This window comes from Python bivittatus, unplaced genomic scaffold, assembly GCF_059951505.1.
Source record: "Python bivittatus isolate LINGU-HERP-01145 unplaced genomic scaffold, Pbiv_v1 ctg000430_np1212, whole genome shotgun sequence".
NCBI lineage: Eukaryota > Metazoa > Chordata > Lepidosauria > Squamata > Pythonidae > Python > Python bivittatus.
Window position 1 is genome coordinate 3,953,180 of NW_028277071.1, and position 26,986 is coordinate 3,980,165.

The 26,986-nt window shown below is 38.8% G+C and overlaps 3 protein-coding genes across 3 annotated transcripts; all 3 read left to right on the top strand.

The window, feature by feature from the left end:
* The first annotated feature begins 1,071 nt into the window (after positions 1 to 1,071).
* Positions 1,072 to 5,747, top strand: LOC148215284 (vomeronasal type-2 receptor 26-like). Its single transcript, XM_088144028.1, has 4 exons — positions 1,072 to 1,118; positions 2,860 to 3,151; positions 3,427 to 4,272; positions 5,502 to 5,747. The coding sequence occupies exons 1-4, from the start codon at positions 1,072 to 1,074 to the stop codon at positions 5,745 to 5,747; spliced, it is 1,431 nt and encodes a 476-aa protein (XP_088000154.1).
* A 1,276-nt stretch (positions 5,748 to 7,023) lies between these two features.
* Positions 7,024 to 8,715, top strand: LOC148215285 (vomeronasal type-2 receptor 26-like). Its single transcript, XM_088144029.1, has 2 exons — positions 7,024 to 7,132; positions 7,814 to 8,715. The coding sequence occupies exons 1-2, from the start codon at positions 7,063 to 7,065 to the stop codon at positions 8,713 to 8,715; spliced, it is 972 nt and encodes a 323-aa protein (XP_088000155.1). The 5' UTR covers positions 7,024 to 7,062.
* A 15,963-nt stretch (positions 8,716 to 24,678) lies between these two features.
* On the top strand, positions 24,679 to 25,578 carry LOC148215286 (vomeronasal type-2 receptor 26-like). The gene has a single exon (XM_088144030.1). It carries the CDS (start codon positions 24,679 to 24,681, stop codon positions 25,576 to 25,578), a length of 900 nt encoding a protein of 299 aa, XP_088000156.1.
* Positions 25,579 to 26,986: the final 1,408 nt, after the last annotated feature.

Genomic DNA, 26,986 nt, shown 5'->3' on the forward strand with positions numbered 1-26,986 from the left:
TAATACTTTACTGAGGAGTTTCAACCAGGTTGGCACTCATTTTTTGGCAATATATAGGGGCTTGCAGTTAGTGGGTGAGTCTGAAGTGAAACGGTTGCAAACCAAAGATTCTTAGGATTGTAAAACTATAGATGCTGTCCCCTTCACCTGAGAGGCAGGCATGGGAGTCAGAAAGGGAAATACTTTCTTTGTTTCTAGAGATTCTTGGTTGGAGGTCCTAAAAGAAGTAAGCAATTTATATAACTGGAGTTCAGTTTCAGGCCCTCTGCTGCAAACACCTGAGTGAATGGGAACCAACAAGAGAAAGTTGGGATGAAAAACCATAGAGAGACACACTGAGATTTTGCATTTCTTCTCACTGCAATCTTTGTCCCACTTCTTGGCTCCTCTGTCCTCTAATTACATGCTTTCTCCCTTCCTCAGAGAAATGATTTAAAGACTACCACTTTGATGTCAGGTAGCTGACATCATAACAGCTACCAAAATGTGAATTCAAGAGGTTTCCTAAGTGCCTTTCTATTATTTAAATTTTCTTGCGTTCTTATGTTGCTTTCAAGAGCATTTTTTTCTTTTTCTGGACTAGTGCAAAATTATTGCATGGGAATCAACCCAGGAATGTAATTATAAATCAACTCTGTAATTATGAATTGTGAATTGGCCTGCAGCTTCTTTAGGTCTATGGAGAGTTCAGGTGGCTGTTAATGACACTACAGGTCAAAGTAAAGAATATCCCCTGGGCACTTCAGAATTAAGGATGCTACAGAGAGAGACTGTATTAACAGGCTAGTAAGAGATGGTTTGCCTGATGCTTCCTGGACTTAGGATCTGCAACTTGAGGCTACCTGAACATTAATGGGCCAGATGGAGAAATGTCCTTTTACAGGGAGATTTTCATTCATGATGATAATATTCAGATTATTGGTATTAGGGCCTCTTCCTAAGAGTGTCAGCAGGGTTCCAGTGCTAATATGCCCCAGGACCCAGCCCATTAGTATCCTTCATAAATATTATCAGCCAGGAGACCAGATCATTGGGGGCATCTTCTCACAGACTTTCATTTCTATTATCGCAATGGAGTTCAGAAGACACCCATTCCAGGACGTAGTTTCGGATCACATGTAAGGAGCTGTGTATTTTAAAAGTACACACTAGTTTTCTTTTCTCCTTTTCCTTTTGAAAAAGATATTCCACTCCTTCACACTCACTAAAAACAAATGGCATGAACAGTTCCTCTTGAAGAAATACTTTTAACTTTATGGAGTCTACCATTCCTAGTAAACTTGTAATACAGCATAAACATACAAACTGAAAAGAGCTGAATGACCAATATTACGATTTAAATATGTATCCTCAGTAAATATTATATGCTGGAGAGGGGAAAGAAATGGTCTTTTAAAACCAAAAGAAAAATGCAGGGTAATACTCACTTGAGCTTAGCCAAAAGACTGAGAAGTCCACTTTCTTGAAATGCATCTTGGGAGTGGACAAATGTACTCCAACTCCAGCAGTAAGGGCAGAGCTGGCTATATCCCCTATACAAAGCCATTTAGTAATTAAAGTATTCAACTATTGGCTGAAGATCTTATCTATGGACCCAGATAGATTACCCAAGCTTTGTTTTGAAGCGCAGTTGTATAATATGCCTTCTTGCGCTTGAGTTGTCCAACTCTCAAATGCTGTATCACAATGTGGATTCTCCATCCAATTCCCAGTCCAATCAGATCTGAAGGCCAAGAAAAGTTTCAAAAGATGTGGCTGCCTAAGAGGATACTGTATCCCTTAAAGTCCTTGAAGTGGCTGGCTCAGCACAAATCAGCCTCCCAGCTAGAAAAGTATTTAACAGCTTATATCCCCAACATCTTAGGAGAGCTTTTTCAAGCACTCGTGTTGAACAACTAGATTCCATGGTTGGAAATGGTAGATTCCATGGAGTTCCATTGCAAGAAAGATTGTATACCTATGGTGCACCAGTTGTTGAAGACACTGCACATATCCTCTTTAATTTCAAACTATAGATAACAGAAAGGACTGTTTACTTAGATTCCTACTTAAAAACTAAAAATCACTGGTGAAACCAAGAGAAATTGTCTTACTTTTTGCAGGGGATGAACCTGCATATCACTAGTAAGACTGCACTTTTCATATGAAAGGCGATTTTGAAGAGGACAGAATATTTAGATCACATTGAGGTTAACTATAAGGCTGATGACTTATTATGAAATTGTTCTATTGTGTGTGTGTGTGTGTGTGTGTGTGTGTATCTATCGATATAGATATAGATAGATATAGATATACATACACACATACTTGTATTGGTTTTATACTTTTGATATGGTCAGATGACTAAATCAATTAAGTTTATGTATTGACCTGTTCTGTTCTGCAGCCTAATATGTCATTTGGAAGAACTCTATCAGTTCTGCTAAGCTTGCATATTCTACTCTAATAACACTAGAACTTCTAACCCCAGAAATGATTTTAGGATTACTTTAATAAAGTATAAATAAAGTGAAAAAAGGTTTAATGACCAATATTACAATTCAAATATATATCCTCAAGTCAATATATGCTGGGGAGGGGAAAGAAATGGTCTTTTAAAACCAAAAGAAATATGTCATTTGGAAGAAGTCCATCATTTCCGCTATGCCTGTATATTCTACTCAAATAGCAAAAGCACCTCTTACCCCACAAAAAAATTAAGGATTAGTTTAATAATAGAGAAAGGACATAAATATTCATACTAGAATCTATCACTCCTCATAAACTCATTATACTTCATTAACAGGGAAGAGGAAAACCTCTCCCTCTGCAACAATTGCCGAGAGAATCCTACTGTAGTGATTTTCCATTTTCTTCCAGATTGCTGACTCAGAGCTATCAGCACGTCTTGGCTTTGGTGTTTGCTGTAAAGGAAATTAATGAAAATCCCCAGTTCTTACCCAACGTCAGCCTAGGCTTCAACATCTATAATGACTATTTCAGTCCAAGGTATACCTACGTAGCTGCAATGGAACTCCTCTCCACTCCAGATAGATTCATCCCTAACTATAAATGCAGTCTCCAGAATCATCTGATCGCAACCATTGGGGGACCAAGTTCTATTGCTTTTCTTGATACAGTCACCATCATGACACCTTACAAGTTTGTGCAGGTAAGTTCTTTGTTACCAAAAGAAAAAAAAAGGGAATATTTTTTAAAACCTTGTACTGGGTTTCTAACATTCCATTTTGTCCAATGACTTTTCATATATACTTTGGAGACTCACAATAAAATTAGGTTGGATGACCTCACTTGAGGTTTGGAAGGTGGTATTGAAATATAGCAAGGATATTAATGCAAAATAGACAAAGAGAGAGGGAGAAAGAAAGAGTCACAATTCACAGAGGATTTAATTGTTTTCCTTTCTCATTTTTTTCTGTGGTCTAGGTTGCATATAGCTCTGCCCCAGAAATCGATACCCAAACTCAATCTCATTTCCTTTACTGGATGCTCCCAAATGCAAACCATCAGTACAAAGGACTTCTCCAGCTTTTTTTGCATTTTGGATGGACGTGGATTGGGGTATTTTACCTTGATATTGGCAATATAGCAGAGAACTTGCTGCGGAATATTATTCCCACGTTTTCCAAACAAGGTGTCTGTTTTGAATTTATAGAAAAACTACCAGATGGATTTCTCAGTGAGGATGAAAAAAGTGTTCAAAGATCACATGCAATTTTAAACACCGTTTTCAATAGCACCACGAATATTGTGTTGTTTCATGGAGAATTTCAGAGTATTTTAAATTTAAGGTTTATCCTCCACATTTTGGAATTTGGTGATGTGACAACTGACACAAAAGTCTGGGTTATGACAGCAGATGTCGATTTCTCCTCTGTTATCTTTCAAAGAACTTGGGGTGTTAATTTCATTCATGGCACTCTATCTCTTGCAATTCAATCAAAGGAAGTATCAGGATTTCAAAAATTTGTTCAGATAAGAAACTTGATTTTGGACAAAGGAGACCGTTTTTTAACAGAGTTTTGGCAACAGACATTTAATTGTATTCTTTCAACTTCTTCCAGAGACCAAGAGGATGAGAATATCTGCACTGGGGAGGAGAAAGTAGAGACTCTCCCTATGACTGTGTTTGAAATGAGCATGACTGCCCACAGCTACAGTGTCTACAATGCTGTCTATGCAATTGCACATGCTGTGCGTGCCATGTACTCACCTCAAGGCCAGCAAAGATCAGTGATGAGACAGACACTTCTTAGTCAACAGTCATGGAAGGTGAGCAACGAATATAAGATATCTCACCATACATTAGGATGTAATGATAAAGATTATCTGTCAGCCTTTTCATCTTGAAGCCTATCAGATACTTTATGATATCCTGTAGTTTCCAACATTTCTGACCAATGGCTATTTTTTGTGGGTATTTTGCTAGTTACAATCACAGTGCATTGCTGGTCACCAGCTATGGAGGAGGGTGGATGGGCTTTGTGACTTTCTTTCAACATAGAAAATGGGAATGTGTGATGGAATGTATCTAAAAGGAGGAGAGTGATGGTTGAGATCAAGGCTATCAGGAGAGAGGGGGTGCATTCCAGCAGGGGAAAGGAGATGCAGTCCTCAAGGGGAGCGTGAAAAGTGAAAGAGGTTCAGGATAGACACTCCCTGGAATCTCCCAAGGTACATCTACTAGCTGCTGAGGTATAAATTTAGTTTGGCTACATTCTGTCTATAAGTTGTAAGCCATTAAAGGAACTATATTCAACTGGACTGTTTCATGGTTGCCCTTGAGCTGGGCCTGACAGAATGTTTGCTTATCTGCTCCAGAGTTTATCCCAGTTTCTAATTAATACTGTTCAGAATAAGTAAATACATTGATTAAACATGATGTCGTATCTCTTGGTTATACACATTCTAGTATCGCTTCTGCTGGTGTAGCAATGCTATTTTCTCATGTATTTATTGCATTTGTTGCATTCATTTTCAAATTAGCAATTTATGGTGATTGCATCAATAAGGGATTAAAATTGTGAAGCATAGTTTTAGTTTGGAAAGGTCAAGCTTGGTTATTTATAAGTTATTGTGGACTTGATTAATCATATAGGCTTTTCTGTTGCAACATAAAGCACCATATACTAAAAACAATGTCACTATTTTCATTGATGAAATATGGAATTTTTTTTTGGTAATTGTTACATCTGTAGAAAAAGTTATTTTCTTTTGGTTATCTGTATACGATATTATTCACTAGTAATAAAGTAAATGGCTTACCTCGTTATTGGATATTTAGTAAAATTTACAAATTATATGTAGAATGATATAATAATGATTGTTCCTAAATATTTTACCAGCTGTGGCATAAATTGATTGGGTGTTTTATTTGCTTAATTGCCAGCATCCATAAGGGTGGCATACCAAAAGCATTGAGAGACAATTAAGTACAGTTTGGACTTGGAAGTTAATTATCTGAATTTCCATTATTTTAACTTTCTGTATCTTTTTTTCAGCTCCACCACTTTCTGAAAAGCATATCATTTAACAGTAGTGTTGGAGAAAAGATGTTTTTTGATGAAAATGGGGAATTAGTTGCAAGATTTGATATTATAAACTGGATCACATTCCCAAACCAGACGTTTCTTAGAGTCAAAGTTGGAAGGATAGATCCAGGAGCAGCCTCTGAGAAACAGTTGACTGTTTCTGAAGAGATCATTTGGCCCAGCCGATTTAATCAGGTGAAGTTCATCTCATTTTAAAATGGGCTGATTCACTTTCATTATGGCCATTGATGAATATTCAAGTTTATACATCAATAGACAACCACAACGGTGTAATATATTGTATTCCCGAATTTCTAAGCATATTTGCATTTTTGATCATGGAAATGCATTGTTTTCTAACATTTTTGCTTTAATGAGACTTCCTACTAAGCAAATTTAATAGGATACATTGAAATATTCCAGGTAGGTAACTAGTAAGTTAGTTCTCTTTTGCAGCTATCCTATGGTACACATGTACAGACTTGTGTAGATGCAAGATTTGCCTTTCTCTCTCAGAAACTTCAAAATTACTTATAATTTTCATTATTTAATGTGGCAGAGAATGGAAATAATCTCAAACTGGGTGAGTGATGATCTTTGTAGTTAAACTTCAAAATGAACTGAATCAAAGAAAATTCTTGGCTTTAGAGTAGAACGGGAAGCCAAAAGCAAACAGATTAACATAATATCAGTTCAAAGCACTGGCAAACCACATCAGCATTTTAACTAACAAATCAAAAGGTGTAGGGAGTAAGCAAGATGACCTTGACAAAGATATGCAGTAGCTGTTGCCTACACAAAAGGGGCTGAAGCATTTCTTAAGTCCAAAACAGCCAGATAACGTTCAGAAGTGCCTCAAACTGATCCTTCCCTTACTCACTGAACTATAGGATGAAGAAGGAAGTACAGCATAGTAAGATTTGCAAGATGCTGTTGTTATAGCCAATCTCAATAAAAGCAGTTTTAGTCTTCCTACTGAACTGATTTCCTGGTGCGATCCATCTAGTGGGGCTGAGAGGAGGCCCATGTAGTCATCAGGCATTCAGCTTGATTCCTTAAGTGAAGAAGAGAGGAAATCCCATAAGATTGTTATATCCAGAGTCTAAATTCTTCTAATTGCACATGACCTTTAACTGCTCTGCCAAACAGTTTGCTTCTGTCTTTGACTATAGGTGACCAATCAGGCTTAATTTCTCTAACTGCACATCCACTTTTTAGTTCATCTGTTTTGCCTCTTCACTTGATTCAAGAGAAGTAATAGGAGGTAATAGGAGCATTTTTCTCCTCTGAGGAATCCCAGTAATGTAAATGTGTGACCATTTTCAGCTAAATAAGAGAGAATGGGGAACTTTCTCATTTAAATGAGAGACAGAAAGAGAAACATACATACCAAAAAATATGCACAGCTTTACAGACTCGACCTTTGAAAACTCATAATGTAAACGGCAGGCCATCTTCTTTCATTCCTGGACAGGAACAACCTCTTTCGCTCTGTAATGAGAAGTGCCATTCGGGTTACAGGAAGGCCAAGATGGAAGGGCAATCATTCTGCTGCTATAATTGCACCACATGTCCAGAGGGAAAGATCTCAGATCAATTGGGTAAGAGATGCTAAGAAAGATAGACGAGAGAGAGTGACAGATAGACAGACAGACAGACAGATCTTTACAAGCTGTTCTGATGAAACGGCAACATTTGGATGGAGATACACCTGAGGGACTGTCTGGTTTGGCTTGGCTTGGCTTGGCTTGGCTTGGCTTGGCTTGGCTTGGCTTGGCTTGGCTTGGCTTGGCTTGGCTTGGCTTGGCTTGGCTTGGCTTGGCTTGGCTTGACTCAATTCAAGGCAAAGGTATTCTTAAAAAAGGAGCTTGGGAAATATCATTTTGCAACTCAAGTTAGAAATGATGGTCCTCTTCAGATGTATATTATGGATGAAATATTAATGCTATGAATATGATTATGGTAGTTTTATTAGAAAAGGAGGGTGGGAGGGAGGGAAGGAGGGAGCATGGAAAATTGAATTATACAGTCATGCTTTTCCTAAAAAGCAGAAAGTAGTAGACAGTATACAATATCATGGTACCATGTTCATCTTCAATAACTGTGTGTTCCTCTGTATGAAATTTGGGGTCAAGAAAAAACCATACTAGTGCACTCCACCCATAACTTTTACTCATAAGAATAATGTCAGCAGGGTGCACGATTCTACTCAAAAAGAAATATATATATATTAAGAGCTCTCTGGTACATCTTCACTTAAATATGTACATCTGGTTTTTCAGATATGGATGATTGCTTCCAATGCCCAGAAGATCATTATGCAAACTATGACCACAATTTATGCATCCCAAAGAATGCAAGTTACTTATCCTACAAAGAAATGTTGGGGACTGGCTTAGCTACCTTGGCTCTTGTGCTTTCTTTCATCACAATATTGGTGCTAGGAATCTTTCTGCAGTATCATGACACTCCGATTGTCAAGGCAAATAACCGCAGCATCTCCTATGTCCTCCTCATCTCTCTCCTCCTCTCCTTCCTCTGTTCTCTGCTTTTCATCGGTCGACCCATGAAGGTGACATGTCTGCTTCGACAAACTGCTTTCGGTATCATTTTTTCAATGGCGGTTTCTTGTATGTTAGCCAAAACCATCACTGTCATTCTAGCTTTCATGGCCACCAAGCCAGGATCAAGGATGAGGACATGGGTTGGGAAACAACTATCCCTCGTTATTGTTGTTTTCTGTTCTTTCATTCAAAGTATTCTTTGTGCCGTGTGGCTTGGCACTTCTCCCCCCTTCCCAGATTTTGATATGCACTCCATACTCAACGAAATAATTGTTGAATGTAATGAAGGATCAGTTGCAATGTTTTATTCTGTTTTAAGTTTTATGAGCTTCTTGGCCCTTGTCAGTTTTATTGTAGCTTTCTTAGCTAGGAAGCTACCGGACACTTTCCAGGAAACCAAGTCTATTACCTTCAGCATGCTTGTTTTTTGCAGTGTGTGGCTGTCCTTTGTCCCTGCCTACATGAGCACCAAGGGCAAATACATGGTGGCTGTGGAGATCTTCTCCATCTTGGCCTCCAGTGCTGGGCTTCTGGCTTGTGTCTTTTTCCCCAAATGCTACATCATTGTGGTGAGGCCTGATCTCAACAGAAGGGAGCATTTAATAAAAAGAGTGAATTAAACTGTATTGTCAAGAGACTTTTCTTTGTGTTTTCCTTTTCCACTGATGAACTAAACTATCATTTGAAAATTGCAGAGAATCACCCCTGGCAGCAAATTTGAGAGTGACTTTAAGGATCACAAGACGAGTCTTTATAATTCCTTTCGTTATATGAGGGTTTAAAGACAAACTGGTATAAAGTTTTAATTGCTGCAGCAGTTGATGATGAACTGGTCGTTCTGAGACGAGTACATTTGGAGTCAGGGCAGCTACACTAAATACTGTAAATTAATTTTCAAAGCTGGCGGTGATGATTAGAGTAACAAAGGATATGATTAACACAATTTGAGGCACCCCTGCTTGAAATCCCCTTGTTCATTTACTGGATCTCTTGCTTAGGAGGGCATATGTATGTAATAAGTGGTGGAGGGAGCAAGGGAGGGATATCCTATAAGGATAAGTATAGAACACTAATCAAATATGTAGACTAGGGATATGCAAAACTTAAAAGAGGTGTTAAGATTTTATGGTTATACAAAAGAATTCCCCCACTGAAACAGATCTGCAAAATGGGATTGTGTAACGAGCTGCCACCTGTTGATCCCAAATCCAGTAACTTTCCTTGCAATCAATATTGATTCAAAAGAAAGTTCATTTATTGAGAATAAGTGTACAGTTCCAAAGCATTGCTAAGACTGAGCAAAAGCGTGCCAAAAGTTGTTTTTCTTACTCCCCCCCCCCCCTTCACCGCCCTTAATTCTTGGTCTTCTGATTCCCTCACTGGTATGACCTTGCACATTCAGTGCCTGTGATAAGGAGCCATCTGGTTTTAACGGTTTCTCATTCCTTCTCCCCCTGCCCCTTTTACAATGGCAGAACCGCAGCATGTAAAAAGCAATTTCTAAACTAGCCATATAATAATCTATTATGAAATCTTGTGAGGATTCTGACAGATTGTTTTTAGGCTGTTAGGCCTACACTCCTCTTTGCTCTGGGCAGTTCTTTGGCTCTTCTATGTGCAGAACCACCTGCCTCGCCTATAGGCAGACTACAGTACAGGAACTGCCTTCAGCATTCCCAAATGGAATGTCACCTCCAGTACTTCCCTTTGAGAAGACTGATGAATTGTGTCACTTCTGATTTCCTAGGTAAAATGCTGATGCAGATCATAACCTGAACTCCCAAAGGAAATAGGAAAGCAAGATCCATAGGTAACCTTGGTCAAACTTTTGACTATTTCTAAAGCTGACTTTGGCCCAACCAGTTCAATCATTGAGTCCACATCATTTCAAGTTTTGTTTTCTTTCTTTACCCAGTGTTTCAAAATAGTTATAAAGCTTGATGATTTATTTATTTAATGTAAAGCATTGCAAGGTTGCTTGGTGTCAGAGAAACAGAAAGAACAATTCTGCTTCTTTGCATGGAGCATTCAGGATATGTGTGGACATACATATGTATGTATGTATGTATGTATGTATGTATGTATGTATGTATGTTCCAGAGGATAGGTAGTCCTCGCTTAGCAACCACAATTGGGACTGGCAACTCTGTTGTAAAGTGGCATGAGTGCTAAGTGCAGAACCAGATATCTGCAACAGGTTTATGACCTCACTTCCCCTTCAGTCATTAAGTGAACCATCCAATGACTGCGACTTATGATGTTATTTCTACCTTCTTTATTAATTCTGTTTATTGCAAGCCAGCTCCCCACAAGTGAAGTCAATGGTTTAGCCAGCAGGGTAGGTTGCAAATCACTCTGGTAAGTCCCCCTGGCTTTCTGTCACTCACACCCCACTGGAATCTCCATTCCCAGCTTTCCTGTGCTAGTGCCCCACCCTGCCCCACTATCCATCCTCCGACCTTCCTGCACTCGCTCAGGGCCTATGGTGGGCCTTCCAAGCCCTCCCCCAGCCTCTGCCAACTCATGCAGAGGCTGGGGAGGGGGGTGGGGGAAGCCAGGAGAGGCCCTGGGAGGCCACCCCTTGTGAACCCCAGTCTCCTTACCTGGGACTCCTGCCACTTCCTGTTTCATGACTCATGCATCATGGGGTTACGATGGCAACCTGGAGTACCAGGATTGCCAGCTAAGTGATGCAGTCAGATGGCATGTTGGTTTATGACCACATCGTTTAGTGACATCAGTCCAAATCCCAATTGGCATCCTAACCTAAGGAGTAATCCAGGATAGCAAATTCAAGACATACAGACATTCTGTACCAAAACATTCATTATATATTTTATGTCCTCTTAAAATACTTGAGCCCCACATATTTAATTTGGTTTTCCTCAAATTTCCATTTTTAAATATTCCCCTTACTCTCCCCCAACACTTGCATTTGACTCAAGGTGGATGACATTTTGATTTTGTTGTTCACACCTTAGATGACATAAAGAGAACATCAATACATATAATTTATTTTTGATTTAATATCCTATTCTAGGCAAATGGTTTTCCCATCTCAGTAAAAAAAAAAAGGTCTCAGGATCCCAGGATTTTTCATGTATTGTATGCCTTGTTTCAGTTAAATGAGAGAGAATGAGAGGGAAGGAAGGAAGGAAGGAAGGAAGGAAGGAAGGAAGGAAGGAAGGAAGGAAGGAAGGAAGGAAGGAAGGAAGGAAGGAGGAAGGAAGGAAGGAAGGAAGGAAGGAAGGAAGGAAGGAAGGAAGGAGGAAGGTAGCGGGACACTGGCATTTGACAGAGGGACACTGGGGGCTGGGTGAAGCTAGGGTTTTCTTGTATTTTCTCAATTCAACAGGAAATTGAATTGTGAAATATGGGATTAGGGAGATACCACCTCTCAACTGGACCTAAGAGCAATTCTGATTGTTAGAATAAAGCAGTTCAACAGTGAAGTTGATTATGCATAAAATTTGGTTCTCCTTGATTACATGTGCAGAAGCAGGGGATAGACAGCTACCTTACAGATATGTGTTTATGTGAATTCCTACTCTGAGCAGGGTATGGATTGGCCTATACTCTCCCTTCCATCTGTGTTAGTATAAGGTTTTAACAAGCTGATGATCCACAGCTCACCTTCCCCATAACAGTTCAATCAAGAGAGGCTGGGAATATTCAGTCTCAGTGCCTAAATGCAGTGATTGGTTGGAGGAAACTCAGATTGAATCCTGCAAGACAGAGACCTTGGTACAGGAATTATAAGCTGTGTCCTAAGGGATTTCCTTGGTCTTGGAATTGAAGGCTGACCATTCTAAATAAGGTTTCATGCTCCAAGAAAGGGTAGACATGTCCTTTTGATATTCTATTAGATTTATTGATGCCACTGGAGGTACGAGTAATCTCTTTGGCCAGGATCATTTAGTACCAGCTATTTTTTGGTATCCCAGTCAGTGCTATTACCATTGTTCAGACACTCAAGCCCTGAGATATGGATTCCTGTAATGTACTCCATCTGAGGCTTACTTTTCAATGGATTCAAAAGCTGCAGATAATGAAGAGTGTGAGGATCAAATTGTTGAGTGATCAGTTGTTCCTGATTTGTGCAAAGAAGTTGCACTGATACAGAGTACCTGGAAGACAGTCTCCTCCTTCTCTTTCTCCTCATTTCTTTAATAATTTACTCTAACCTAAACATTGTTACACACCCATGCACTGGACTAAAATAAATAAATAAATAAAAACAAAAAACAAAAAAACACCAAACTGTCATCTACACACACATAAACTAAAATTGGATATTTCAGAATAATTTAGGGAAATATTAACATTATCCTGAAAAATTATTACAATCTATAGTGGAAGGAAGGAAGGAAGGAAGGAAGGAAGGAAGGAAGGAAGGAAGGAAGGAAGGAAGGAAGGAAGGAAGGAAGGAAGGAAGGAAGGAAGGACTAGAGGGAGGGAGAGAGGGTGGGAGGGAGAGAGGGAGGGAGGGAGAGAGGGAGGGAGGGAGGAAAATATGTAACTGTAATTTATCTAAAAGAAACAAGCTGATTGGTTCTTCACCTAAGTAACTCTAGTTTTCATTTCCCCAAATTATCCCATAGACATATTAACTTACTACTGTATGCTTATGATGCAGTAATTCTGTCATTGACTTCCACTGGCCTTAAAAGAGTCTTGAGATCACTTCCATATTATTGTACTGTGAAGGAATTAATACTAAATGATTCCAAGACCAAAATTCTCACTTTCTCCAAATGCCCAAAACAGAGAAGCTGGAACTTAGGTGGGCAGTCCATTGAGCAGGTTATGATCTTTAAATATTTAGGGATAGTTTTTCAAGCTTCAGGAAGGAGAAATGCCCATCTCTATTATGTATCTCGTAATGCACAGAGATCTGCTTCAGCTATTCAAAATTATTCTTTTGCCAGAGAAGCAGTTTGTCCATGATGCAATTAAGTTGCTTGCAGCTATAGCCCAAGCACGACTGCTAAATGGGACCATCAATTAGGACCCTCTAACAGCATGATGACCTTAGAAAGAATTCCAACAAAAATTTTGAGAAGCATCCTTCAGGTTACCCACTGTGTCCCAGATGCAGTACTTTGACGCAAAGCAGGAGTCAGTAAACTTGAATCCAGTCTCTGGATAAATATCTTTACCTGTTGGCTAAAACTACACCACAATCCTGGTGGATGGAGCCATCTAACATTGACAGACCATTTTGAATCATCTTGGGAAACAGCTGTCCAAAAGAAACAGCCACTATGGCTTTTCCAGTGGTGCCAATTTAACTTTAGGGCTAGATCAATATTAAGGCAAAGGATCTTAGACATAGAAGGCCAAAAAGAAATTGCTGTTTTCTCTCACAAGATATTTGTAAATAACAACATTTTAGCTCGTATACCAGCTTCATATTTATACCACATCACAGTTCCCGAACTCAGGAGAGCTTGATTTAATGGTCTCTCCCGCAGCTGTTTTGGAAGAGAAATATAGGAAAAGCCTTTACGAAGCTCAGTGCTGCCCCTGTGACTTGGGTGCTATAGAAACCACAGCCCATGTTCTTTTCTACTGCCAGTTCTATAGGGATATTCGCCAACAGATGATTACCCCTTTTTTATCTAAATTTCCAAGGCACTTTGATAATTTTTATTCGCATTATTTATTAGATAACCAGGATAAATCTATTTCTCTAAAAGCAGCAAAACTTTGCTCCATTATGTGTAAGCTTCACCCACAAATGGTTGCCAGTAGTCATTGAGGTCAGGGGTTAACTTTGCTCTGTTAATTTTACTGAATGTATTTTTATTGGTCAATGACCAAAATAAAGTTTTTGTCTGTCTAACAACAATATGTTCTTTAATATGAAATCTGGATCACTGGAAACTGTTTCCACTGGAGCTCAATCATAACAGTTACACTGTTTATATAAATAGGTGCACCATCATATACAAAAAGATTTTCTTATCATGCTATGTACTAAGGGCTTTCTGGTATATTTTGACTTAAATATGTAAGCTTGATTTTCTAGAGATGGATGACTGCTTCCAATGCCCAGAAGATCATTATCCAAACAATGACCAGGATTTATGCATGCCAAAGCACGTAAATTACCTATCCTACAAAGAACTTTTGGGGACTGGCTTAGCCACATGAGCTCTTGTGCTTTCTTTTATCACAATATTGGTGCTAGGAATCTTCCTGAAGTACCACAACACTCCCATCATCAAGGCCAACAACCGCAGCCTCTCCTACACCCTCCTCATCTCCCTACTCCTCTCCTTCCTTTGTTCTCTACTTTTCATGAGTTATCCTACGAATGTGATATGTCTTCTTCGACTGACGACTTTTGGGATCATCTACTCAGTGGCTGTTTCTTGTATGTTGGCCAAAACCATCACTGTGGTTCTTGCTTTCATGGCCACCAAACCAGGATCTCAGATGAGGACATGGGTTGGGAAAAGACTGGCCATTTTCATTGTTCTTTTCTGTTCTCTCACTCAAACTACATTTTGTACAGTTTGGCCTGCAACTTCTCCCCCTTTCCCAGACTTTGACATGTGGTCCATAAGAAGTGAAATCATTTTAGAATGTAATGAAGGATTAGTCACAATGTGATCCAGTTTATAATATCAAATCTTGCAACTAATTCCCCATTTAGTTTTTGCCTGTCAACAACAATTTGTTAGAATGTAATGAAGGATCAGTCACAATGATTTATTCTGTTTTTATGGGCTTTATGGGCTTCCTGGCCCTTGTCAGTTTTATTGCAGCTTTCCTGGCAAGGAAGTTACCAGACACCTTCCAGGAAACCAAGTCAATTGCTTTCAGCATGCTTGTGTTTTGCAGTGTCTGGTTGTCCTTTGTCCCTGCCTACATGAGCATTAAAGGGAAATATGTAGTGGATGTGGAGATCTTCTCCATCTTGGCCTCTAGTGCTGGGCTTCTGGCTTTTGCCTTTTCCCCCAAATGCTACCTTATTATAATTAGGCCTGATCTTAATAAAATGGAGCAATTTATAGAAAGAGTGAATTAAAAAATATTGTCAACAATATTTTCTTTCTCCAGTGGTGGAAATACAGTGTTACCTGGCATTTAAATTGTATTTGACATTGCAGTATTCTGAAAGCATACCACTCCATACATTGTCATTGTTATTGTGGCAAAATCAAGGGCAGTTGTGTGTCTTCTTTTTCTTTTTTTAGTCTCTGAGCTGGACCCTGAAGCCAAACACTCTGGCACAGACCACACTCAGTTTTGTTCTCATACCATAATGTAAATGAAATGTTGTCTGTGTGTCCTTGATTGGTCATTGTCCAGTATGACTAGGAATCATCCCTAGAGGACCCTGTCTGTTTATCTGGGTTGAAGAAAATTTGCTCTGACTTCCTTTACCATTACACAACATGTACAGTTCAGTCTCCTACTGTCAGGATCTACTTTCAAGCTGAGATACTACATTTCATTTTCTGTGGCCTAATTACTGTGAGAGAAGTTCAAATATTTCTTATGTGGGCACTTTTTAAAAAAAATGTAAGCCTTCTCTGCAAAAAAATCACTTTAAGTAGGTCCCTTTCACAAGCAACCCATTTCCATCTATAATAAAACAGTGTTCCCTTTTAAATTTTACTACGTAGCCTATTAATTTGGCACATTTTACTGACATTAAAGGAAGATCTGAAATTTCAACACAGAAAGCATCTTTAGTAATCAGTTCAATCAGTTTTCTTTTTTCATATTTGCACTGCATCTTTTCCTTTCAGTAAAGTCATTTTCCATAAGCTAGTTCAATTTGGGCTTTCACACCTGGGTGGCAAAGTCCAGATGAAAGAATAGCAAAAGACAAGGAGAAATGAAAGGAATGTTCTGCATCTCTGCATAACTGATATGCATGAATCTGTGTGCATGCATGTGGGCCCAACTACCATCTTACACTAAATAAACGCTTCTTTGGTTCACAACCCTGTACAACTTTGCACTGGGCACTCATTCTCCAGATAGGAAGGAAGGAAGGAAGGAAGGAAGGAAGGAAGGAAGGAAGGAAGGAAGGAAGGAAGGAAGGAAGGAAGGAGGGAGGGAGGGAGGGAGGGAGGGAGAGAGAGAGAGAGAGAGAGAAGGAAAGAAAGAAAGAAAGAAAGAAAGAAAGAAAGAAAGAAAGAAAGAAAGAAAGAAAGAAAGAAAGAAAGAAAGAAAGAAAGAAAGAAAGAAAGAAAGAAAGAAAGAAAGAAAGAAAGAAAGAAAGACAGGCTTACAGTTAGTGGGTTAGTGTAAAGAAAAAGGCTTGCTTGCAAGCCAAAGACACTTAGGATTGTGTAACTACAGTCACTGCCTCTTTCTCTGAAGGCTGGCAAGGGAGCTAGGAAGGGAAATACTTTCTTTATCTCTAGATAGTCTTGGCTTGAGGTTGTCAAAAAAAGGGATTGATATAACTGGATCTAACTCTCTGGCCTTTGCTGAGAAACACCTGAGTGAATGGGAAACAATAAGACAAAGCAGGCATGAAAAAACATAGAGTTCCTAAGTGCCTTTTATTATTTAAATTTGGGTGCTTTCTTATGTTGCTTTCAACAGCATTACATTTCTTTTTCTGAACTAGTGGGAAATTATTGCATGGGAATCAACCGGAGAATGATTACCTACCCTGTAATTATGAATTGCGAATTGGCCTGCAGCTTCTCTGGGTCTGTGGAGAGTTCAGGTGGCTGTTAATGACACTACAGGTCAAAGGAAAGAAGGCTTAAATATCCCCTGGGCACTTCAGAATTAGGGATGCTACAGAGAGAGACTGTATTAACGGCTAGTAAGAGATGGTTTGCCTGATGCTTCCTGGACTTAGGATCTGCAACTTGAGGCTGCCTGAACATTAATGGGCCAGATGGAGAAATATCCTTTTACAGGGAAATTTTCATTCATGATGATAATATTCAGATTATTGGTATTAGGGCCTCTTCCTAAGAGTGTCAGCAGGGTTCCAGTGCTAAAATGCCCCTGGACACAGCCCACCACTATCCTTCATAAATATCATAAGCCAGGAGACCAGATCATTGGTGGGATCTTCTCACAGACTTTCATTTCTACTATCCCAATGGAGTTCAGAAGACACCCATTCCAGGACATAGTTTCGGATCACATGTAAGGAGTTGTGTATTTTAAAAGTACACACTAGTTTTCTTCCTGTTCCTTTTGAAAAAGATATTCCACTCCTTCACACTCGATGAAAAAAAATGGCATGAACAGATCCTGTTGAAGAAATACTTTTAACTTTATGGAGTCCACCATTCCTAGTGAGCTTGTAATAAAGTATAAATAAACAAAGTGAAAAAAGGTTTAATGACCAATATTACAATTCAAATATATATCCTCAGTCAATATACAGTATGCTGGGAAGGGGAAAGAAATGGTCTTTTAAAACCAAAAGAAATATGTCATTTGGAAGAAGTCCATCAGTTCCGCTATGCCTTTATATTCTACTCTAATAGCAAAAGCACCTCTTACCCGACAAAAAAATTAACGATTAGCTTATTAATGGAGAAAGGACATAAATATTCATACTAGAATCTATCACTCCTCATAAACTCATTATACTTCATTAACATGGAAGAGGAAAACCTCTCCCTCCGCAACAATTGCCCAGAGAATCCTACTGTAGTGATTTTCCATTTTCTTCCAGATTGCTGACTCAGAGCTATCAGCACGTCTTGGCTTTGGTGTTTGCTGTAAAGGAAATTAATGAAAATCCCCAGTTCTTACCCAACGTCAGCCTAGGCTTCAACATCTATAACGACTATTTCAGTCCAAGGTATACCTACGTAGCTGCAATGGAACTCCTCTCCACTCCAGATAGATTCGTCCCTAACTATAAATGCAGTCTCCAGAATCATCTGATCGCAACCATTGGGGGACCAAGTTCTATTGCTTTTCTTGATATGGCCACCATCATGACACCTCACAAGTTTGTCCAGGTAAGTTCTTTGTTACCAAAAGAAAAAAGACGGGGAATATTTTTTAAAAGGTTGTAGTAGGTTTCCAACATTCCATTTTGTCCAATGACTTTTCATATATATTTTGGAGACTCAGAATAAAATTAGGCTGGATGATTTCAACTGAGGTTTGGAAGGAGGTTTTTAAATGTAGCAAGGATATTATTAGCAAAAAAAAAAAAAAAAAAGGAGGGAGAAAGAAAGAGTCACAGTTCACAGCGGATTTTATTGTTTTCCTTTCTCATTTTCTTCTGTGGTCTAGGTTGCATATAGCTCTGCCCCAGAAATCGATACCCAAACTCAGTCTCGTTTCTTTTACTGGATGCTCCCAAATGCAAACCATCAGTACAAAGGACTTCTCCAGCTCTTTTTGCATTTTGGATGGACCTGGATTGGAGTATTTTACCTTAATATTGGCAACATAGCAGAGACTTTGTGGAGGAAGATTCTCCCCATGTTTTCCAAAAAAGGAGTGTGTTTTGAATTTATAGAAAAAATACCACCTTTCTTGCTCAGTGGGGATGAAAAAATTGTTTGTAGATCACATGCAATTTTAAACACCGTTTTCAATAGCACCACTAATATTGTGTTGTTTCATGGAGAATTTCAGAGCATTTTAAATTTAAGGTTTATCCTCCACATTTTGGAATTTGGTGATGTGGCATATGACACAAAAGTCTGGGTTATGACAGCAGATGTCGATTTCTCCTCTGTTATCTTTCAAAGAACTTGGGATGTTAATTTCATTCATGGCACTCTATCTCTTGCAATTCAATCAAAGGAAGTATCAGGATTTCAAAAATTTGTTCAGATGAGAAACTTGATTTTGGACAAAGGAGACCGTTTTTTAACAGAGTTTTGGCAACAGACATTTAATTGTATTCTTTCAACTTCTTCCAGAGACCAAGAGGATGAGAATATCTGCACTGGGGAGGAGAAAGTAGAGACTCTCCCTATGACTGTGTTTGAAACGAGCATGACTGCCCACAGCTACAGTGTCTACAATGCTGTCCATGGAATTGCACATGCTGTGCATGCCATGTACTCACGTCAAGGACAGCAAAGATCTGTGATGAAACCAAAACTCCTTAGTCAACAGTCATGGAAGGTGAGTAAGAAATATAAGATACCACACTATACATTATGATGTATACATTATGATGTATACATACTATACATATGTATACATACATATCAGATACATTATGATATCCTGTAGTTTCCAACATTTCTCACCAATGGCTATTTTTTGTGGGTATTTTGCTAGTTACAATCACAGTGCATTGCAAGGCACCAGCTACGGAGGAGAGTGGGTGTACTGTTATATGCTTTGTGACTTACTTTCGGGATAGAAAATGGGAATGGGTGACGGAATGTATCTAAAAGGAAGAGAGTGATGGTTGAGAACAAGGCAATCAGGAGAGAGGGGGTGCATTCCCGAAGGGGAAAGGAGATGCAGTCCTCAAGGGAAGTGTGGGAAGTGAAAGAGGTTCAGGATAGACACTCCCTAGAATCCCCCAGGATATATTTACTAGCTGCTGAGGTATAGTTTAGTTTGGCTATATTCTCTCTATACGTTGTAAGCCATTAAAGGAACTATACTCAACTGGACTGTTTCATGGTTGCTCTTGAGCTGGGCCTGACAGAATGTTTGCTTATCTGCTCCAGAGTTTATCCCAGTTTCTAATTAATACTGTTCAGAAGAGTTAAATACATTAATTAAATATGATGACATATATGTTGGTTATACACATTCTAGTATCGCTTCTCCTGGTGTAGCAATGCTATTTTCTCATTTATTTATTGCATTTGTTGCATTCATTTTCAGATTATCAATTTCTAGTGATTGCATCAGTAAAGGATTAAAATTGTGAAGCATAGTTGTAGTATGGCAAGGGCAAGCTTGGTTATTTGTAAGTTATTGTGGACTTGATTAATCATATAGGCTTTTCTCTTTCAACATAAAACACTATATACTAAAGACAATGTCACCATTTTCATGGATGAAATATGCAATATTTTTTTTTCTGGTAATTGATGACAATAGTATGTTACATCTGTAGAAAAAGTTATCTTCTTTTGGTTATCTGTATGCGAAATTATTCACTAGTAATAAAGTAAATGGTTTACCTCTTCACTGGTTATATAGTAAAATTTACAAATTATATGTAGAATGATATAATAATGATTGTTCCTAAATATTTTACCAGCTGTGGCATCAATTGATTGGATATTTTATTTGCTTAATTGCCAGTATCCATAAGGGTGGCATACCAACAGCATTGAGAGACAATTCATTACAGTTTGGACTTGGAAGTGAATTATCTGTATTTCCATTACTTTAACTTTCTGTGACTTTTTTTCAGCTCCACTACTTTCTGAGAAGCATATCATTTAACAGTAGTGTTGGAGAAAAGATGTTTTTTGATCAACGTGGGGAATTAGTTTCAAGATTTGATATTATAAACTGGATCACATTCCCAAACCAGACATTTCTTAGAGTCAAAGTTGGAAGGATAGATCCAGGAGCAGCCTCTGACAAACAGTTGACTGTTTCTGAAGAGATCATTTGGCCCAGCCGATTTAATCAGGTGAAGTTCATCTCAGTTTATAATGGGTTGATTCATTTTCATTATGGCCATTCATGAATATTCAAGTTTATACATCAATAGACAACCACAACGGTGTAATATATTGTATTCCTGAATTTCTAAGCATATTTGCATCTTTGATCATGGAAATACATTGTTTTCTAACATTTTTTTCTTTGATGAGACTTCCTACTAAGCAAATTTAATAGGATACATTGAAATATTCCAGTTAGTTAACTAGTTGGTTAGTTCTCCTTTGCAGCTATGCTATGGTACAGATGTACAGACTTATGTAGATGCAAGAGTTGCCTTTTTCTCTCAGAAACTTCAAAATTACCTATAATTTTCACTATTTAATGTGGCAGAAAATGGAAATAATCTAAAAGTGAGTGGATGATGATCTTTTTAATTAAAGTTCAAGATGAACTGAATCAAAGAAAATCCTTGGCTTTAGACTAGAACGGGAAGCCAAAAGCAAACAGATTAACAAAAAACCAGTTCAAAGCACTGGCAAAACACGTCAGCATCTTAACTAACAAATCAAGAGGTGTAGGGAGTAAGGAAGATGACTTTGACAAAGATATGCAGTAGCTGTCACCTAGGCAAAAGGGGCTGAAGCATTTCTTAAGTCCAAAACAGCCAGATAACGTTCAGAAGTGCCTCAAACCGATGCTTCCCTTGCTCACTGAACTATAGGAAGAAGGAGGAAGAACAGCATAGTAAGCCTTGCAAGATGCTGCTATTAAAGCCAGTCTCAATAAAAGCAGTTTTAGCCTTCCTACGGAACTGATTTCCTGGTCTCATCCATCTAGTGGGGCTGAGAGGAGGCCCATGTAGTCATCAGGCATTCAGCTTGATTCCTTAAGTGAAAAGAGAGGAAATCGCATAAGATTGTTATATCCAGAGTCTAAATTCTTCTAACTGCACATGACCTTAAACTTCCCTGACAGTTTAAGAATGCTTCTGTCTTTGACTATAGGCGAGCAATCAAGCTTTATTTCTCTATCTGCACATCCAGCTTTTATTTCATCTGTTTTGCTTCTTCACTTGATTCAAAAAACGTAAGAGGAGCTTTTTTCTCCTCTAAGGAATCCCAGTAATGTAAATGTGTGAGCATTTTCAGCAAAATGACAGAGAATGGGGAACTTTCTCCGTTAAATGAGAGTCAGAAAGAGAAACATAAACACCAAAAAATATGCACAGCTTTACAGACGCAACCTCTGAAATCTCATAATGTAAACGTAAATGGCCATCTTCTTTCATTCCTGGACAGGAAGAACCTCTTTCACTCTGTAATGAGAAGTGCCATTCAGGTTACAGGAAGGCCAAGATGGAAGGACAACCATTCTGCTGCTATAATTGCGCTGCATGTCCAGAGGGAAAGATCTCAGATCAAATGGGTAAGAAAGATAGACTTAAAGAGAGAGAGAGAGAGAGAGTGGCAGACCTTTACAAGCTGTTGTGATGAAATGGCAACATTTGGATAGAGATACACCTGAGGGATTGTCTGGTTTGGCTTGGCTTGGCTTGGCTCAATTAGACGCAAAGGTATTCTGAAAAAGGGAGCTTGGGAAATATCATTTTGCAACTCAAGTTAGAAATGATGGCCCTCTTCAGATGTATATCACAGTGAAGGAAACCAAACCTTTTTTCTCCAGATTATGAAGTGTACAAAGCTGATCTGGACAACCAACTCAGAGGGATCCTTTGATTTCAGCTCCTCACCTGAGTAGTGCTTGGACTTAGCCAAATGGTCCCTTTCAACTCCACAGTTCTAAGCTTTTAACCTGCTGATGATCTTCAATCTACTTCTTCATAACTTCTCAATAAAGTGTGTCTGGGAATATTCTGAGCCAGTGATCCGATCAGTGATTGGGTGGATGGAACCAAAAGATTCACATTGAATCCTGATGAAACAGAAGCCTTAGAGATGAGAATCACCTTTGTGTGGGAACTCGATAATTTGTTAATTTCAAATAAATTTTATGGCCCTGGAGAGATCAGATGCGTACTTTTGATATTCTCTTGCATTTATTATTGTCACTGTTGACTGGCATTACCTCTGTGGCCACACCAGATTATTTTGGTGTACCACCAACATCATTTCTTGGAAAGGGGAAGGCCCAGTAGTATTCTTCACACACTGATAACCTGAGAAATAAATTATGGTAACATACTTTGTCTGGGGCTTACTTTTTAATGGTTTAAAAAGCAGGAGACAGTGAAGAGAATGAGGACCAGATTACTTGAGCAGGAACCTGGTCAATATCTGGGAAAATATGCAGAGACACTGTTGCAATGCAAACAGGTGAACTGGAACACAGTTTCCTCTTCCTCCCACCTTCTCCTACCTAGGTTATTTTAATACTTTAAATTAAATTAAACCTCTCTTTCACACAAATATATGTACATACCTACATAAGTTATGAAAAATTGTAAGTTTCAGTATCATGATTTTGTGGAATATTAATGCTATGAATATGATTATGGTAGTTTTATTAGAAAAGGAGGGTGGGAGGGAGGGAAGGAGGGAGCAAGGAAAATTGAATTATACAGTCATGTTTTTCGTAAAAAGCAGAAGGTAGTAGACAGTATGCAATGTAATGTTCATCTTTAATGTACCATGTTCATCTTTAATAACAATGTGTTCCTGGGTATTAAATTTGGGGTCAGGAAAAAACAACACCAGTGCACTCCATCCATAATTTTTACTGATGAGATTAATGTCAGCAGGGTGCACAATTCTACTCAAAAAGAAATATATATATTAAGGGCTCTCTGGGATTTGCTCATTCCAAATAAATGTTGTGCCCCTGCAGTGATTCGGTGGATGGAACCAAAAGACTAACATTGTATCCTGATGAAACAGAGGCCTTAGAGATGGGAATCACCTTGACATGGGAACTAGAGAATTTGCTCATTCCAAATAAATGTTGTGCCCCTGAATATATCACTGTCATTGTTGCCCCACATTATCTCTGTAGCCACACCAGATTATTTTGGTGTACCACCAACATCATTTCTTGGAAAGGGGCAGGCCCAATAATATTCTTCACACACTGATAACCTGAGATATAAATTATGGTAACATACTTTGTCTGGGGCTTACCTTTTAATGGTTTAAAAAGCAACAGACAGTTAAGAGAACGAGGACCAGATTACTGAGTAGGAACTTGGTCAATACCTGGGCAAATATGCAGAGAAACTGTTGCACTGGAAACAAGAAAACTGGAACACAGTTTCCTCTACCCCCACCTCCCCCTACCTATCTTACTTTAATACTTTAATCTAAAATAAATTAAGCCTCTCTTTCACACAAATACATGCATACACCTACATAAGTTGTATAAAATTGTAAGTTTCAGTATCATGACTTTGTGGAATATTAATGCTATGAATATGATTATGTTAGTTTTATTAGAAAAGGAGGGAGGGAGGGAGGGAGGGAGGAAGGAAAATTGAATTATAAAGTCATGTTTTTTCCTAAAAAGGAGACGATAGTAGCCAGTGTGGAATGTCATGGTACCATGTTCATCTTTAATAACTATGAAATTTGGGGTCAAGAAAAAAACCACACTAGTGCGCTCCATCCATAACTTTTACTCATGAGATTAATGTCAGCAGGGTGCACAATTATACTCAAAATATATGAATGAATGTATGCATGTGTGTGTGTATGTATACGGCTAGCCCCATAGTGGCTAGCCCGATTTTCCATTTTCTTGGATTTTCCTTTTTTAATATTGTTTTTAAATTTTAGATGTATTATGTATTTTATATATATTTATGGTTTTAATGTTTTTTGTAACTCACCCAGAATCCCCCATTGTGGGGACATGGGCGGGGGAGAAATTTGATTAAATAAATGAATATATATATATATATATATATATATATATATATATATATTCATATGAATACACACACACACACACACATATACACATGCATGCAGACATTAAGGGCTCTCTGGTACATCTTCACTTTAATATGTACATCTGGTCTTTCAGATATGGATGATTGCTTCCAATGTCCAGAAGATCATTATCCAAACAATGACCACAATTTATGCATCCCAAAGAATGCAAGTTACTTATCCTACAAAGAAATGTTGGGGACTGGCTTAGCTACCTTGGCTCTTGTGCTTTCTTTCATCACAATATTGGTGCTAGGAATCTTTCTGCAGTATCATGACACTCCGATTGTCAAGGCAAATAACCGCAGCATCTCCTATGTCCTCCTCATCTCTCTCCTCCTCTCCTTCCTCTGTTCTCTGCTTTTCATCGGTCGACCCATGAAGGTGACATGTCTGCTTCGACAAACTGCTTTCGGTATCATTTTTTCAATGGCGGTTTCTTGTATGTTAGCCAAAACCATCACTGTCATTCTAGCTTTCATGGCCACCAAGCCAGGATCAAGGATGAGGACATGGGTTGGGAAACAACTATCCCTCGTTATTGTTGTTTTCTGTTCTTTCATTCAAAGTATTCTTTGTGCTGTGTGGCTTGGCACTTCTCCCCCCTTCCCAGATTTTGATATGCGCTCCATACTCAATGAAATAATTGTTGAATGTAATGAAGGATCAGTTGCAATGTTTTATTCTGTTTTAAGTTTTATGAGCTTCTTGGCCCTTGTCAGTTTTATTGTAGCTTTCTTAGCTAGGAAGCTACCGGACACTTTCCAGGAAACCAAGTCTATTACCTTCAGCATGCTTGTTTTTTGCAGTGTGTGGCTGTCCTTTGTCCCTGCCTACATGAGCACCAAGGGCAAATACATGGTGGCTGTGGAGATCTTCTCCATCTTGGCCTCCAGTGCTGGGCTTCTGGCTTGTGTCTTTTTCCCCAAATGCTACATCATTGTGGTGAGGCCTGATCTCAACAGAAGGGAGCATTTAATAAAAAGAGTGAATTAAACTGTATTGTCAAGAGACTTTTCTTTGTGTTTTCCTTTTCCACTGATCATTTGAAAATTGCAGAGAATCACCCCTGGCAGCAAATTTGAGAGTGACTTTAAGGATCATAAGACAAGTCTTAAAATTTCTTTCATTATATGAGGGGTTAAAGACAAACTTGTATAAAGTTTTAATTGCTGCAACAGTTGATGAACTGGTCATTCTGAGATGAGTACATTTGGAGTCAGGGCAGCTACACTAGATAATGTACATTAATTTTCAAAGCTGGCGGTGATGATTAGAGTAACAAAGGATATGATTAACAGAATTTGAGGCACCCCTGCTTGAAATCCCCTTGTTCATTTACTGGATCTGTTTCTTAGGAGGGCATATGCATGCGATAAGTGGTGGAGGGAGCGAGGAAGGGATACCCTATAGGGATAACTACAAAACACAATCAAATATCTAGACTAGGGATGTGCACAACTTAAAAGAGGTATTGTTATGGGTATAGAAAACAATTGTCCCACTGAAACAGATCTGCAAAATGGGATAGTTTTAAGACCGTTAGACTAAACCTTTCTCTTTGCTTTGGGCAGTTCTTTGGCCCTTCTTTGTGCAGAACCACCTGGCTTGCCTATCAATCATTGTGTCCACATCATTTCAACTTTTATTTTGTTTCTTTACCCAGTGTTCCAAGAGAGTTATAAAGCTTGTTCATTTATTTATTTAATTAAAAAATTGCAAGATTTCTTGGTGTCAGAGAAAGAGAAAGGACAATTCTGCTTCTTCGTATGGCGTATTCTGTATATGTGTGGGAATATATATATATATATATATATGTGTGTGTGTGTGTGTGTGTGTGTGTGTGTGTCCCCTTCATGGATCACTGCCTTGTTGTGGCGAAGGGGCTTGCGTAATTCAGTGAAGCCATGAGCTATACCGTGCAGGGCCACCCAAGACGGACAGGTCATGACAGAGAGTTCTGACAAAATGTGGTCCACTGGAGAAGGCAATGACAACCCACTCCAGTACCCTTGCCAAGAAAACCCCATGGACAATGTTAAAAGACTAAAAGATATGACGCCGGAAGATGAGCCCCTCAGGTCGGAAGGTGTCCAATATGCTACTGGGGAAGAGCGGAGGGCAATTCCAAGTAGCTCCAGAAAAAGTGAAGCGGCTGGGCCAAAGCCGAAAGGACGTTCAGCTGTGGATGTATCTGGAAGCAAAAAGAAGGTCCGATGCTGTAAAGAACAATATTGTATAGGTACCTGGAATGTAAGATCTATGAACCAAGGCAAGCTGGATGTGGTCAAACATGAGATGACAAGATTGAACATCGACATCTTGGGAATCAACGAACTGAAATGGATGGGAATGGGTGAATTTAATTCGGGTGACCATTATATCTACTACTGTGGGCAAGAAA

Excerpts from the sequence above, each read along its gene's own strand:
- LOC148215284 (XM_088144028.1), top strand. The coding sequence starts at position 1,072 with ATGGAGTTCAGAAGACACCCATTCCAGGACGTAGTTTCGGATCACAT. Across the intron at positions 1,119-2,859 it reads GACGTAGTTTCGGATCACAT|ATTGCTGACTCAGAGCTATC; the intron begins GTAAGGAGCTGT and ends ATTTTCTTCCAG. Across the intron at positions 4,273-5,501 it reads TTAGTCAACAGTCATGGAAG|CTCCACCACTTTCTGAAAAG; the intron begins GTGAGCAACGAA and ends TCTTTTTTTCAG.
- LOC148215285 (XM_088144029.1), top strand. The coding sequence starts at position 7,063 with ATGGAAGGGCAATCATTCTGCTGCTATAATTGCACCACATGTCCAGAG. Across the intron at positions 7,133-7,813 it reads AAAGATCTCAGATCAATTGG|ATATGGATGATTGCTTCCAA; the intron begins GTAAGAGATGCT and ends CTGGTTTTTCAG.
- LOC148215286 (XM_088144030.1), top strand. The coding sequence starts at position 24,679 with ATGGATGATTGCTTCCAATGTCCAGAAGATCATTATCCAAACAATGAC.